A 14513-nucleotide genomic window follows, 5' to 3' on the forward strand; every position below is an offset into this window, starting at 1 on the left:
ACTGGGGATGGGGGTGAAGGAGTATGCGCAGGTTTGACAGGATCAGGTACAGACACATTGGGAAGTTGGATGCTATCCTGCATGCAACAACGATTACACCTTGTCACTTCTATAATGTTCATGGGGATGGGATCATGGGACAAGTGCGGGGTAAGGGGAGCTTGAAGATGCTTTTGTGATTAGGGTGTGGATGATCGTGCAGTGTACAAAGGAAACAAGCGTGATATGGTTGCTCAAGGGACTTGCATATTGGAGACAGTTGGGGATGGACGACATCATGATAATGACAACTTGGGAATCTCAACAAGACAAGTATGATTCTTCAGACCATGTTCTTCTCTAACATGAAAGGTTTTCTATCCTTATCATGATTGAAAGATGTGTAAAAGTAATGCACAACTATGCCTAGAATGATCCTAAGACGTGATCGGATGTAGAACACCATCATCCTTGCTCTAGGGCGGCGTCGATGCTCTTCATTGTGCTTCCTGCATTGTCAACGTTACTTAACTAAGAAAGTTTACTCAACTTTAAGTAAAAGAAAGGGCTCCATATAGAATCCGTGCTATTCTTTCTATACATATTTAGCTAAGTTTGGGGGACTGTTCCCTCGTACTGATTTTTAACTTAACTTTGAGTAAAGGAAGCATGTTCCGAGCCAGGCTCGCCGCTGTGTCTGTCAAAGTTGGCGTTCTCTTCAAGGTGACTCTAGCCTGATTTTTAACTTACGGTCTCGAGTTCCACAGGGCCAACTTGAGTTCAAGTCACTACTTTACTATTTAAACCCGTTCACGGTTCCGGTTCAACAGTGACGGTGCCATAACTAGTCACTAGTAACCGTCCGGCCCGGGCCCGCCCGGCGTCAGCCTGCTGGCACGCCACCCGGTGACCGTCACGGCCCGGCCAAGCCTCCGTGACTCGCCTAGCCCGCGGCCCGGCGCGGGTCACATCTTTACTCAAAGTTAAGTCAAAATCAGATCGAGGACACTACTGGTACTACTCAGTGACTGGTACTACTACTGTTGGCGGGGTAGGGGTGGGGGTTCGATTCTGCGGCCATATGATGACAAATCAGCGGTCATCTAATGATCGGATGCTGCAAGTGTGTTTGTATGTCCAAGTACCCCTCTCGACGCTGTCCGACTAGAACCCAATATTAATACGAAAAGAAGAGGTGCTAAATCAATCGGGGCTCAGATTATCTCTGTGCACTCCCAGCCATCTAGTTAGCATCAAAGTCGAATCTTTGAGCTTTTGAGGGTAGGGTTGTTTTATCCTGGTAATGTGGGGATTGGAAGGGTAGGGGTGGTTGGTTGTTGAGGACCAAAAAGTTGAAAGCGAACAAAAAGGGCCTAATGGGTTAGGGGTGGTTGATGGGGGGGGGTGGGGGTATAGGCGTGTAAGTGCTAACCTTCAAGGACCCACCTTCCCCAGTATCAAAAGGGGGGGTGAATAGTTGTTCCCAGAGATCAATGAGACGAGGAGTGGGGGTGGGGGTAGGGGTAGGTGAGGATAGGCGAGAATGATGGCAGGTGTTACAAGGTAGGGTCATCTCGTCAAGTCATCTTCGAAGATGGGTAGGGTTCAGAATGGGCCTCAAGAGTAGGGGTACTTTCATACTGTTTCGATGAAAGATGATACCACCGGTGGGGTTTGTGACAGGGGTGAGTCAATCCAGTGGGGGGTAGGGTGTTGTGTTGTGCGCGGCATCCAGGCGATATGGCTCAAGGGATGTGTAGAGATAGCAGGGAGGATGAGGGGGGAAGGGGCACTAGCGTGATAAACATAGCGATGGCATGAGAACCAGGAGAAGAAAGGGAGACACCAGAATATTGAATGAATGAACACGTGATTAACCTTCTAATCAGTAAGAAGTGGTAAACTGAGGGTCGAAAAGTTTTGACTGGAAGGAATGAGAGCTTGGGGCCAACTTATAGAGCCCCCTTTCCATGTAAACCTCTTTCTGTATGAGAGTTTCTTTGATTCTTCAATCGAATGTGGATTCAAAATGCTGAATTGCTGGATGATTGACAGTGTTACATAGGACTAATTTAGACATTCTGCTGCTGAGTTCATTTGCAGCAGGAGTTTTGTTTGGACATGACTAAGCTTGAGATCGAAACCATGGAGTATCCTTGATGACCAACACAGGGTAAGTAAAACGGATATCAAGACATCTAATTCTCTTTGATTGAATCATGTTATATGGCCCATTCCCACTCTGGCAGCCATGAAGGCGATAAATTTTGAAGCGATTCTTACACTTAATTTCTGTGTTTGATGTCAAGACACTGCGGTTTACGTTACGAAGGTGTCTAAGGACTGGTAACGTTCCTTGTGTCTCGACTAAAGGAGATTCATCGGGCGTCTCTGCTGTCTGTGGCTGGCCTGAATGTACCTGGCTTAGAACGGCATGGATATGAGGCTAGATCAGACACCAAACTCAAAGGCACACAGAAAGTCGCTTCAGAACTTGCAGAGAAAGGGATGGGCGCGAGGCATTGGTGAATTGGATGACAAGGTTCTATCCAATGCACCCACTCCTGTTTGCAATGTACGGAACAAAAACGGCAAGAACATCGTTTACACTGTGCCCAGTGTGAACAAACCTTACACCTCCGACCTTGCTTCGATTCTTCCTAGGCGCCTGAACTTTCAATCTGCAAGTTCAGGTGGCTCTGCGGCTCGAGGAGTGCGGATCGTCAGTGAGAATGTTCCGAGCCCATCGAGAGTGAACGACAACCAGCAGAACGCAAGTGGGGCAGGAAGTGGTTCTGTGGATGACAGGCTGCCCCAGAATTTCCCTCGCAATGACTTGAGTCGTTTGCGAGTCCTACAAAGACCCTCCTCGGGTAAAGGGCAGGGGTTGAGGAGAAGCGCTGACCCTGCCCTACAACCAGCCAACTCACCCAACATGTCAACTAGGTTCATGGTCGGGTCCACCTATCCCATCATCGATGGAAGGTTCTATTGGGCCAGCGTCAGTTGCGAGCCTGCGGCTCCTCAATCGGAGCATTGGTTTTCTACCGACAGAACCCTCGTCTATTCTTCTTTCTGTGCGGATTTCGGCCCAATGAACCTGAGTGCCATCGTTCGATATGTGAAGTTGATGAAAGAAAAAATGAGCAGCGAGGATCTCAAAGGGAAGAAGATTGTTCACTTCACTGGTGCATCAGTTCAAAACCGTACCAACTGCGTGTTCCTCATTGGTTGCTACCTCCTCTTGGACAGAAAGATGTCTCCAGCCGAAATCTGGAATTGTTTTTCGAAGTTTGAGCCTTCTCCTTTCTTGCACTACAGAGATGCAACTTTTGTAAGGAGCACTTGGGACTTGAAGCTTGAGGACTGCTGGCGAGGCCTTCACCGGGGCATCGAGGTAACATGCGCTCCTGTGGAATGCGATGTAACGAGGATTATGCAGACAGGGCTGATCGACATCGAAGGTTTCAATCCCGACGAGTACGACTACTACGATCACCCGCAGCATGGCGACATGCATGTCATAGTTCCTAGAAGATTCATCGCATTCAAGGGCCCGACAGGTCGGCGGTATCGACTGGCTGCAGGGCTCTACTCGCATACGCCGAAAGACTATATCGAGGTTTTCAGACATCACAATGTGAGTGAAATGTTGTGAAGATAATGAGGTTGATGACATGACGGTAAAGGTTTCTGCGATCGTGAGGCTGAACAACAAGGTGAAGATGTTTTTTTCGTGTCATCCCTTGTGTTGACGCTCATGCGCAGGAATACGACCGGAATGAATTCGTGAAGAATGGGTTCAACCATTACGATCTCTTCTTCGAAGTGAGCTGCAGCATGCGGATCGTTCTGTCTGAATTCTTGTGTAGGACTGCACAACACCGTCAGAGTTGATTGTGAGCAAGTTCATGGACATCGTGGAGAGAGAGAGGGGAGTGATCGCAGTCCACTGTTTGGCTGGACTTGGAAGGACGGGGACGCTGATCGGGTTGTGGATCATGCGCAACTACGACTTCACAGCTGAGGAGGTGATCGCTTACTTGCGGATCATCCGACCTGGAAGCATCATCGGGCCTCAGCAGCAGTACCTTTGCGATTGCTACCAAAAGCTCAAGAACGTGAAAGAAGCTAGCTTCTCGTCCCGTAAGCAACCTGCCCCTCCCATCTCCGCTACTTGTCACGAGTCTGATCGCCTGCTAGCGGGAAGACTTGACTACAACTCTGCGGCGCTCGCAAAAGAAGTGAAGGAGGGAATGCTTCGTCGCCACATTCATCGCATCCCCAGGTGGTTCAGGAAGTCGCTGACTGCTGAGTAGACACTGACGGTATTGACATTGACAGCAATGGGATGCAAGGTGCGGGAAGTGCAGGTGAAGTTGGAGGAACTAGGTAAGGGAAGGATGATGGAGTTGCAGACTAGCAGGACATATGGGGTTTGCAGGACGATGGTAGTCCACGCATGTTTATTCTTTTGTCTTATTCTTTTCTCTGTATTGTTTTGATCACCTCGTGCGTTCACTTCATGCCTCGGGCAAGAGCGATCGCAATTTCTGCATATTGCACGTTATGACAACCACAAGCACCGGAGGAGGAAGGGGTTGGGAGCGGAGGGAGAGGGAGAGGAGAGGGGAGCGGGCGGGGGCAGGAGCGGGGGGGAGGAGGAAGAATAGGCTGCCCTCACCTCGTTCACGTCAAACCTGGTGGATTTCTGGACCTCAAGGACCTGCTTGATCTTGAGAATGCAGAAGAGGAAGGGAGAGCGCACAGAGGATGTTAGGAGGGTAGGATGAGATACAACGGTGAGGAAAAGAAGAGGGAATTGGAAAGGAGGAACCTACCTTCTCCTCAAGCTGGTATCTTCCTCCGCTGTAGACGTACACGAACTGGACCTGCCTTGCTGTCATGTTAAGGCAGGAGGAGGAGCGGGATCACCTTGCTGACCGTGTAGTCTGCTCCCTCCACAGCAATCCTGCAGGATGTTAGAGGGGGAGGCGGTCAGAGCTCCTTACTTGTCCCCATTGTGGGTACGAGGATGGAAGAAGTGAACGCCTTCAAGCCTGCAGCACAGGTCAGGGCCTTCAAGCCTGCAGCACAAGGGCGGCAGCTCCGAGCCTCCTCTCTCACATTCTCTCTGGTGGCGGCGAGATAATCTTCACCCTAGCAATGCACCATGAGCTCGACTCCCCGACCTCCGCGGTACCTGAAGGGCTTGTCGTCCTGCTCCTTCTGTCTCTTCGCGTCCTGGGCAAGGGTGAGGAGGCGAGGGAGTGGGAGAGGAACAAGTCAGCACCTGTCGCTTCTTCGATTTGTCCTTGAGCGTGTACAGAAGCTCCTGAGGGTTCACCGCGTCTCGGATTTCAGCTCTGCCCTGCTCGCTCGGAGAAGTACAAGCAGAGACAAGGTACAGCTTGCTCCCGGTGGTTGGACCTGCACGTTCGAGCATCACGAGGAGCAGAAGGAGATGAGGTGGGCAGCTAGACCAGAGACGTCGAGCCTGACGCTCTCCCGATTGAAGCCAGTCTTGTCCAGCAGCTCCTTCACCAAGGCCGTTCGCTCTGTGCTCGTACGGTTACCCCAGCCCTGGACCTGCCGGTCGAGGAACGAGGCCTTGCTAGTCCAGCTAATGATGAACGATCCTCCTGGTCTCAAGACTCGAGCTGCTTCAGCGAAGACTTGGAGGGGAAACTGCAGGTAGGGCATGACGCCTGAGCAGACAACAGCGTCAAACGACTGCTCCTGGAAGGGAAACGCCACGTGCTCGGCGTTGAGGTCGAGCACAGAGAACTTGGTGAGAGCAGAGTTGGACTGCAGGTGCTCATTCACCACCCCGATGCCATGCAAGCTGGCAATCCTCTCTGACGGGATGAATGACTTCGCGCCCGCACCAACCTCGAGCACTTCGGCTCCTCCTTTCAACCTGAAACCCCCGGTTACTGACCAGCTCCTCCCGGCAAGCCTCCACCTGTTCTCCAGCAACTCGGAAAGCAGGTCAGCCTGGTCCTTGTTGAAGTCACTCGCCTTCGCTCCCACCGCCTGCGATGTGACGACATCACACGAGCTCGGGTCGTTCTCCCGCTCACCTTCCAATACTCTGCATCGCTCAGCGTTCGGTTCGGGACTCTCAACTCGGCCTGGTCATAGATGCTGTTGGCGTCCTGATAAGATGGGTGACAGTCTGCCACCGGCATCAGGAATGAGGACAAACCTTCTTCACGGTTCTTCGAGCTCGAATCTGATCCTTCGCGTCAATCCACTCCTGCTCTCCGTTCTATATCAAGCGGTATCAGCCTCTGCCGACAAGCCCAACGCTCGGGGTACCTCGAACACGACAAGCAGGTTAACCTCGCCTCCTCTTGCCGACACCTTCTTTTCTTTGATCGTTGCCGGCCACCAGCACTCCTCCCACCTCACGTCGACCTCCTGGTGGCACCTTCAGAGTCTGCCTCCTCCCCTCCCAAGTTTGTTGCTCACCATGCCGACATGCAGGTGCGTGTCTGAATGCTTTGCATCAGGTCGCTTGCTCGATTTGTCTGAAGCTGTGGGGTCAGCATGACTGGACTTGACATGCACATCGGTCAACCTTTCATCATCAGCACTTGTGTCGCAGTGCGAGGCAAACATGGGCGTGAAGGAAAAGCATGTCTACAGCTGGAGAAGCAGCTCGAACCTCTTGCCTTACTGCTCGTTCGATCCAGTCCGATGAGGCTCGGCGAAAAAGCTGAGCATGTGCTACAGAACGAGAGCAAGACAGCCACAAACATCCCCCCAGGAGCTGAGCGCAACGATCGCCAGACATCTAAGGTGTGAGACCGACGAGGTTGGAGAAGCGAGTTATGCAGACGAGAAGCTAGAGGAGGAGAGAGAGGAGGGGAAGAGAGAGGAGGGGGAGAGAGAGGAGGGGGAGAGAGGGGACGCGAACTACGACAGGTCTCCTCCATTTTCGCCTTAGACCAAAAGTAGAACTTTTCAAATACCGTTTGAGAACTTCTGAGAGGACATCAGAACTATTGAGCGGGCGCATGAACTACTGAGCTTGTATAAGAACTTTTCCGAGGCCGAGAGAACTTTTCAGGAAGCACGCGAAGAGGAGGAGTGACATGGCGGGGCGGCGGGAGGAGGAGGAAGATGGGAAGGAGGAGGAGGAGGAGGGGAAGGAGGAGGAGGATGGGACGGCGGAAGAGGATGGGGAGGAGGAGGAGGAGGAGGAGGAGGATGGGAAGGAGGAGGAGGAGGAGGAGGAGGATGGGAAGGAGGAGGAGGAGGAGGAGGAGGAGGAGGATGGGGAGGAGGAGGAGGAGGAGGAGGAGGATGGGACGGCGGAGAGGAGAGTGAGGAGTAAGAGGAGGCGACAACAAGTTTCAGATGAGGAGGAGGACAGCAACAGAAGTCGCCACGAAGCAAAATGGAGGCTGAGATGTAGCCAATCCGTTGGACGAAGTATCCTCAGTAACGACCTAGTCCAGCAGAGAACAAGCGAAGAGTGGAGAGGAGCCGGAGGAGCAGGAGGATGGAGAGAAGATGGGAGGAGATGGGAGGAGATGAGAAGGACAGGACAGGAAGAGGGGGCACGGGATGGGAGGAGGCGAGTTGTGTTGTAAAAGGAGACAGGGGGACTCGTGAGATCAAGATAAAATGGGTGAAACACACCAACAGGAATAGAGAGGAGAGTGCTTGGAGCAAGCATATGAAAGTAAATGATTCGTAGACCGACAAAAGCTGGTGCTGGCGCTGCAAAGCTCCTGACAGGTCGGCAGTCAGGCAGGTCGAGCCGAGAGCCAGCTGTAGGAATAGCGACAAGTCGAGAGAGAGAGACAAGACATTGAAATCTCCACGCATGACCGATTGCAGGCCTCATTTCTTCATTCTCTCACTCTCTTCCTCCCAGTCAATACCTGCGCTCTCATCCTCCCCTTCCCTTCACTCCGTTCTTTCGCTCTCTGACATGCTGTACAGGTTACGCCATGAGTGCAACCATTGTCGCAGAGCCCAACGTTTCATCCATCGTCATCATCGACAGCCAGGGAGAGAGAATTGCCGCTCGCTACTTCACAGACGACCTCAAGACGTTGCATGCCCAGCAGCAGTTCGAGAAGAGCCTCCTGTCCAAGGCTCTCAAATGTTCCTCACAGTCTGAAAGTGACATCTTGCTCTTCGACGGACACATAGCGGTCTTTCGCGAGGGCAAGGACGTGTACTTGTTTGTGACGGGCGATCAGAACGAGAACGAGATCATCCTCGTGGAGGTGCTCAACGCTCTCTACAACGCCTACGCCTCCCTCCTTCCCGGCGGCTCCCTCGACCGGCACACCATGCTGGAGAAGTTAGACATCGTGTTGCTGGCGCTCGACGAGATAGTGGATAGCGGAGTCATCCTAGAGATCGAACCCTCCGCCATTGTGAACCGGGTGGGCATGCGAGGAGCGGACGCAGCTCCTGCTCCAGCAGGCATGATGCCCTTGCAAGCCCAGACGCCGCAGCAGGCGCTGCTTTCTCTCAAGGAGCAGATGACAAGAGCCTTCAAGTCCACAGGCGGAGGGTTCTCAGGGTCGGGATGAGAGGAGTTGAGGAGGCAAGAGTGAGGAGGAGGAGACGGTTTGTCTAGGTAGGCCAGGGAGGGAGGGCAAGCACATGTCAGAGCCTGAGGCAAGTCAACGGCTAGATGGTCCAACGCATCTGTTGACAAACAATAAAGATCATCATACATCACTCCAGCTGATGCCGGTCTCGTGCCTCTCCCTCGCTCTGCAGCAGCCCCAGCTCGACCTCCTTCGACTTGAGCACCTCAGGCAGCACTGCCGCCAACCTCATCAGCTCGCACCTACACCCGCCTCCCTCTCTTCACCTTCACCAGGACCCTCAACGGCGACCTGGAGCGAGTCTTCTCCTTCCTCCTCCGCTCCATCGGTCTTCTGGTATCCCGCCTTCTCCTTCAAGAGCTTGCTTCGCAGCACCTGCCTGTTCCTCTTCCATTTCTCCGCCAGCGTGCTGTTCTGAAACATGTTCTTCGCACGTGTCCCGATCGCACGCACCTTCTTTCTCCTCGTGGAGGAGAAGAGGTATCCCCTCTGCCAGTACAAGTCGCCCAACCAGCCGAGCCCGAGCCCCCCGAGCGTGAAGAAGTAGACGAGGCCGACCTTGGGCGTCTGAGTGAAGAACCTGTGGACGCCGAGGATCCCGAAGAAGAGCCAGAGGAGGAACACAAGGTAGGGAGAGCGCTCGACTGTAGGAGGCAGGCGATACAAGAAGAAGGACAAGAGGCCTGCGAGCAGGACGTACAAGGCGACCCACAAGATGACGAGAGCAGGAGAAAACTTCCCCCGCTGAGCTCCCGAGGAAGGAGGAGGCACGATCTCAGTGTCGACGTCGAAGGTGGGAGGACGGACAAGAGACGCGCGGACAGAGAACTGAGGAGGCGAGTCAGAAGCAGGTGTGGGAGGAGCGAGACAAGAAACGACAGATCACCTTGAGTGCTCTCGAGAGCTTCTCCTCGAACAGCCCGTTGCTCAACTCCGCCTTGAGAGTACTCGCGAGCTGCACAGCTCTCTGAGCCCGTTGAAGCTTGATGGTGAACCCCACGAGAGTTGACGTCACGTTGGAGGACGAGGACGAAGAGCCTCGATCCCTCCTGGCCGTTCCCCGTCTATACCCTCTCATGGAGGTGACTTGTGCAACGGAGGTGACGTTGACCTTGGAAGGATCGACGTTGGTCGTGTCTGCGATGCTGGCGACAAACGAGTTGTAAGCAAAACGGCTGAAGTCCTGAAAGAAGAGTGAGGGAGGGAAGAACAAAAGAAAGCGGCAAACCTGATCGCTGATGCCAGTAAGGGCAATCGCTGCCGATACCTTCACCGGCACAGTCGCTTCATTCAACCACACGCATGAACTTCCGTTTCCCCCGCAAATCCCGCAGGCATCAACCACAGTGTTACAAACAAGGCACAGCGATCCGTCGCCTCCGCACACGCCACAAGCGTCCAACTTCTTGCCGTTGACCTTGTTGTCGCAACCGATGCAGGTACTGTTGTCTCCTCCACACACTCCGCAAGCGTCGAAGCGTAAGCCGCTGTTGGTCACATTGTCACACCCCAGGCAGCTCTTACCGTTTCCGCCACATATTCCACAGACGTCAAGCATAGCTCCGCTTCCATGCACACCATCACATCCCACACACGACAAACCGTTGCCTCCGCACACTCCGCACGCGTCAACTGTGTTGTGGCTGTTGGGAATGCCATCGCACCCCTTGCAGGTCGAGTTGTCTCCCCCACAGATGCCGCACGCGTCCTTCTTCACGCCGCTGAAGGCAATGCCGTCGCATCCCATGCAAGACTGTCCATCTCCCCCGCAGACCCCGCAGACATCCAGCACCTTGCCGCTGTCAGGAATTCCATCGCAGCCCATGCAAGAGGAGCCGTCACCCCCGCAGACCCCGCAGACGTCCAAGACTTTGCCACTGTTGGGTTTGCCGTCACAGCCGAGACACGTCGAGCCATCTCCATCGCAAACTTGACACGCGTCAAACGTCTTGCCGGAGTTGCAAGTTCCATCGCACCCAAACACCTTTCCAGAGTCCAACTGCTGGTCGCATCCCATGCTGTGGAAGTTGACAGTAAGGGTGAAGTGAGCTGTGTCGCAGCAGAAGCCAACCACTCCGATGAAGAGCAGCCCTTTCATGTTCGTGTTGGCTGCGCTAGAAAGTGTCCTCCCCACGTTCGTCCCCGACCCGCTGCAGCTGTCGCACGAGATTTCTCTGCACTCACAAGGAGCTCGGTCGCCCGGGTTAGAGCACGAGCAGAGGCTGCTGTAATGCAGCAAGCTCGGCAGAGAGCCGGCTTGGATGTAGAGGTCTGGGTCTCCGACAGAGGACGTTCGCGTCATCGTTGCTGTGAAGCTTCCGCCCACGTACGGCCCCAAGTCCACCGCGTAATACTGCCAGGCGTTGGGCTCGACTAGACCTTCGATGGTCTGCCCAGAGATCACTTGAGGAATCGGCGTAGAGCAGTCTGGTCCCGACCAGAGCCCTTCACACACGCATTCGCCTGCTACGCACTGACCATGAACTCCACAAGAATGCTTGCAAGGAGGATCCACAGTCCCCAAGAACTGAAAGTCACCGGTGACAACGATCCCGTAGCATTGCGGGCCCTGTGGGACTGCATGTCCTATCACCACAATCGTGTAGTTGCCAGGGATCGGAACCTTGACAAAGATCTGCTCATTGTTGTTCAATCGGTCGGCATAGAAGTAAGAATCTCCATTGATGTTCGATGCAGAAAAATTGTTGCCAATCCACATTCGGTCGTTTGGACCATAGAGCATCAAGTCAAGATCATTGATCAAGACAACATCTGAAACGAGAGTTGCTGGCGGGTCTGTCCAAGCAATGGTCACCTTAAAGGACTGACTTGACCGCACCTGACGCGAGCAACCGTCAGCCGTCACACGCGTTCACAGCTTCACTCTCACCTGAAACTTGAAGGCCGATGCTTCTCCAGTGTCCAGACACTTCGTGGAGTGCGGTGACTGATCATCGCGAATCCATAAGTTCTTGGGGCCGTGCGCAGATCGATCTTGGAAGTAAAGGGCTTGCTCGATGTTCAGAGACCCATATCCTTGCTCGTTGTTGGGCAGCAGCTGGTCCAGAGGTTTGGAGCTACTCCCACCATACGAGCTTGCATCCAAGGTGCCGGTCAAGGCCTTTCCTGCTGACAGGGCCATGGCTCGCAGAAGGGCCCCGGACGGCGTGTACTTGTTATTCGCCACCGCCACACCAGTGGGGTACCAGCCGTCCATGAAATATTGTCGTATCAGTGCTACCCCCCCAGCAGCTACCGGTGCTGCCATGGAAGTTCCGCCCATGCCAGTCACACAAGCCCCTGCATTCGGCGGCACTCCACCACACTGTCCAGCTGGAGTTGAGAGACCGCCAGACTTAGCCGACCAGATATCTGCGCCGGGCGTGATGATGTCCGGCTTCAGCCGGCCGTCGCCAGTGGGCCCCTGGGAACGCTTGTCAGGCACACAAGATTTCAAGGAGATCAAACCCACCTTTCCGGAGAAGTACGCCAGATTCTGCTGCCACAGATCTGGGCCAGAGCCCGAGGTGGAAGCAAGAATGGAATAAGCTCCATTCGCACTCTGCAGCATTGACAGGGCTGTTTCGCCATCATATCTTGAGATTGAGACACAGCGGATGGTTATTGTCGCATCCGTTCCGCCCATAATCACGGGGGTTCCATAGACGTTGTCATACACGATCATGGCAATCCCTCCTGCACTCTAAGAGCAGAACGAGAAATCATGGCCAGTAACACGACGTGGTCCCTCTCTTACCTGCACATTGCTGGCCTTCGTCGTAAAAGCACAAGTTCCTCGGGCTACCAACACAATCTTTCCGTTAGCAGTGCTAGACAGTGCTTGACACGCTTCTATTTGCGATGCGATCACGACGGAACCGGATATCTCACCCTTATTGCCAAAACTTGCCCACTTCGCCATGATCTTTTGCTTTTCTAATTCGTCATTCTCAGCTGACAGCGTGATGAAGGTGGTGTCAGAGGTCTCCAGCATAAGAGATTCCATCGTGCTCTGCTGTGCACCGACGCAAAGAATGTTTTTGGCTGTGGCTGGAGATCCGATCGTAAAGAGACCCAAATCTCCATCGTTGCCCGCTGCCCATGACGCCAGAAACTCTGCCGTTCGCACCCCAAAGTCAGGAGCAAATCATGATCTTGAAAACAACGTTCACCTCTATGAGAGTATGAGAAGGAGTCGATCTCCTTGGCCGACGTGGTGTAGAAAATGCTATCCCCACCCCATGATTCTGACCTCACCGCAGCTCCCTGCGAAATAGTTCTCAACTTTGACCAAACATCTTCTCCTCAGATCACCAGCGAGTAAGGCTCCGGAAAAAGATCGTGTTCCAAATCATCAGGAGGCGTCAAATCTCCGTTTTGAAAGATATCATCGAAAACAATCTATTCAATGAAGTCATGGTCGAGACTGCCGAAAGCATTTGCAACCCTTCACCTTTGCGTCAGGAGCCATTCCGTTGAAATCAGATTGAGGACTTGTGAGAGCCTTAGCAGACAAAGAGCCCGTTGTGTGGGTCCCATGACCTTCCTCATCCCAAGTGTTTCCTTGTCCAGCTCGTCCGCGGTAACTGATCACCTTGCGATGGTTTCGATTGACAGTGTTGTACGGGGCCGGGTGATCGGCATCATAGAAGAAGCATAGATTCATATCTATTCCTGTATCTGCAATTCCCAGTATCTACAGGTTGATCAAAATCATGCAAATGGAACGACATGACACTGACCTGTCCAGTTCCTGTGATCCCCTTGGAAAAAATCGGCATTTGGCTTGCATCACCACTTTGAATGATGCCTTTAGCCCATTTGTTCCGGAGCTAGGCATTCAGTTAGAGCAGATTGCATGTGCATCAGATGTGTCATGGCACCTTGGCTTGCTGCTTCGGTTCGATCCAGTGAGTTCCGGGTTGTCGCAGCAAGAAAGAAACAGCCATTTGCACTTTCGATCTATGTATCTTTGCATACAACTTCTTTGATGAGATGGATCGAAGGGTCACCCCTAGATCATGGCTCCAAACCTCGAGCTCTCTGCTCTCTGCAGGCTCGCTAATTGCAATATACAACTCAATATGCTCCTTGGCATTTAAATGATGAACAGAACTATTTTGAAAGATGAAATCGCGATAAACTTCGTGTGATAGCTTGTGGTGTGGAAGCAAAGGCTTGACCCATACTACTTCAGGAACGAGCTGTTTCAAGCTTCTGATCTGAGCTGAGCTTGTAAAAACATGAAAAGTACCATGAGGAATGTAGTTTAGATCATCTATAGCAAGTTAACATCAGCACAGGATTGAAGTGTCGAGCTTACCTTTTGCACAATTCAAAGATGAAGCGATTTTCTGTCTCAAATCTGATTTGAAAGGAGGCTTTACATGAATAATCCATTGATGCTTTGCGTTGTCGTCAACGTCGGCAAAATTTTTCTCGATGGCTCGAATTCCGAGTTCATCGTGCCCATACAAAACCTTTCGAACGCTTGCAGCTAACAACTCCTTCCTGTTGCCTCGCAGTCCTACCCCCCATCTCGACAGCTCGTCGCTACTTGTCGTGCCTTCAAGGCTCCATCCGTCAACTCCTCCATCAAGGCGACTCATGCCGTCATTCTCGATGCTGCTGCTACTGCTGAAGTCCACGTCGTGATTGCGGTTACTGTAGAAGTTGTTCTCTATCCTTGCTACAGCAACATGCGACAACAGCAGCGTCGCTAGCATCATCGGCGCTATCCTTATCCCCACCATTTGGACCTCTACTGTCTACCCACCTATCTTCACCCCAAGTACCCCTACCCCCTCATTTTCCATGTTTAATCACAACCCCCCATGGACTTAAACCACCCACCCCCTCCTCTGCCTGCCTGGTTTCATGTGAATTTGTGGCGAAAGTTTTACTTGCCGGTGACGGGAGGGGGTGGAGAAGGGAAGAAGGGGGGGTGAGGGAGGG

At 52.9% G+C, this 14513-nt stretch overlaps 4 protein-coding genes across 4 annotated transcripts; 2 read left to right on the forward strand and 2 right to left on the reverse strand.

Moving 5' to 3' along the window:
* Positions 1-2929: 2929 nt before the first annotated feature.
* GUITHDRAFT_69597 (hypothetical protein) lies at positions 2930-4298 on the forward strand (the record flags this gene model as incomplete). Its single annotated transcript, XM_005834173.1, has 5 exons — positions 2930-3376; positions 3422-3619; positions 3669-3698; positions 3748-3807; positions 3852-4298. The coding sequence occupies 5 exons, from the start codon at positions 2930-2932 to the stop codon at positions 4296-4298; spliced, it is 1182 nt and encodes a 393-aa protein (XP_005834230.1).
* Positions 4299-4502: 204 nt separating this feature from the next.
* Positions 4503-6603, reverse strand: GUITHDRAFT_106703 (hypothetical protein; the record flags this gene model as incomplete). Its single annotated transcript, XM_005834174.1, has 14 exons — positions 4503-4532; positions 4664-4705; positions 4821-4871; positions 4915-4951; positions 4992-5039; positions 5107-5139; positions 5183-5223; positions 5273-5409; positions 5463-5899; positions 5945-6015; positions 6063-6137; positions 6188-6250; positions 6301-6402; positions 6454-6603. 14 exons carry the CDS (start codon positions 6601-6603, stop codon positions 4503-4505), a joined length of 1317 nt encoding a protein of 438 aa, XP_005834231.1.
* Positions 6604-7933: 1330 nt separating this feature from the next.
* On the forward strand, positions 7934-8689 carry COPIZ (coatomer subunit zeta). Its single transcript, XM_005834175.1, has one exon. The coding sequence runs from the start codon at positions 7944-7946 to the stop codon at positions 8535-8537; it is 594 nt and encodes a 197-aa protein (XP_005834232.1). The 5' UTR covers positions 7934-7943; the 3' UTR covers positions 8538-8689.
* Positions 8686-14311, reverse strand: GUITHDRAFT_137457 (hypothetical protein; the record flags this gene model as incomplete). The annotated part of the gene is made up of 13 exons (XM_005834176.1): positions 8686-8774; positions 8825-9386; positions 9445-9741; positions 9787-11397; positions 11449-11982; positions 12031-12261; positions 12316-12653; positions 12731-12824; positions 12873-12959; positions 13012-13254; positions 13301-13390; positions 13442-13836; positions 13882-14311. The coding sequence occupies 13 exons, from the start codon at positions 14309-14311 to the stop codon at positions 8686-8688; spliced, it is 5001 nt and encodes a 1666-aa protein (XP_005834233.1).
* Between the last annotated feature and the right edge of the window lie 202 nt (positions 14312-14513).

This window comes from Guillardia theta (genome assembly GCF_000315625.1).
Source record: "Guillardia theta CCMP2712 unplaced genomic scaffold GUITHscaffold_26, whole genome shotgun sequence".
NCBI lineage: Eukaryota > Cryptophyceae > Pyrenomonadales > Geminigeraceae > Guillardia > Guillardia theta.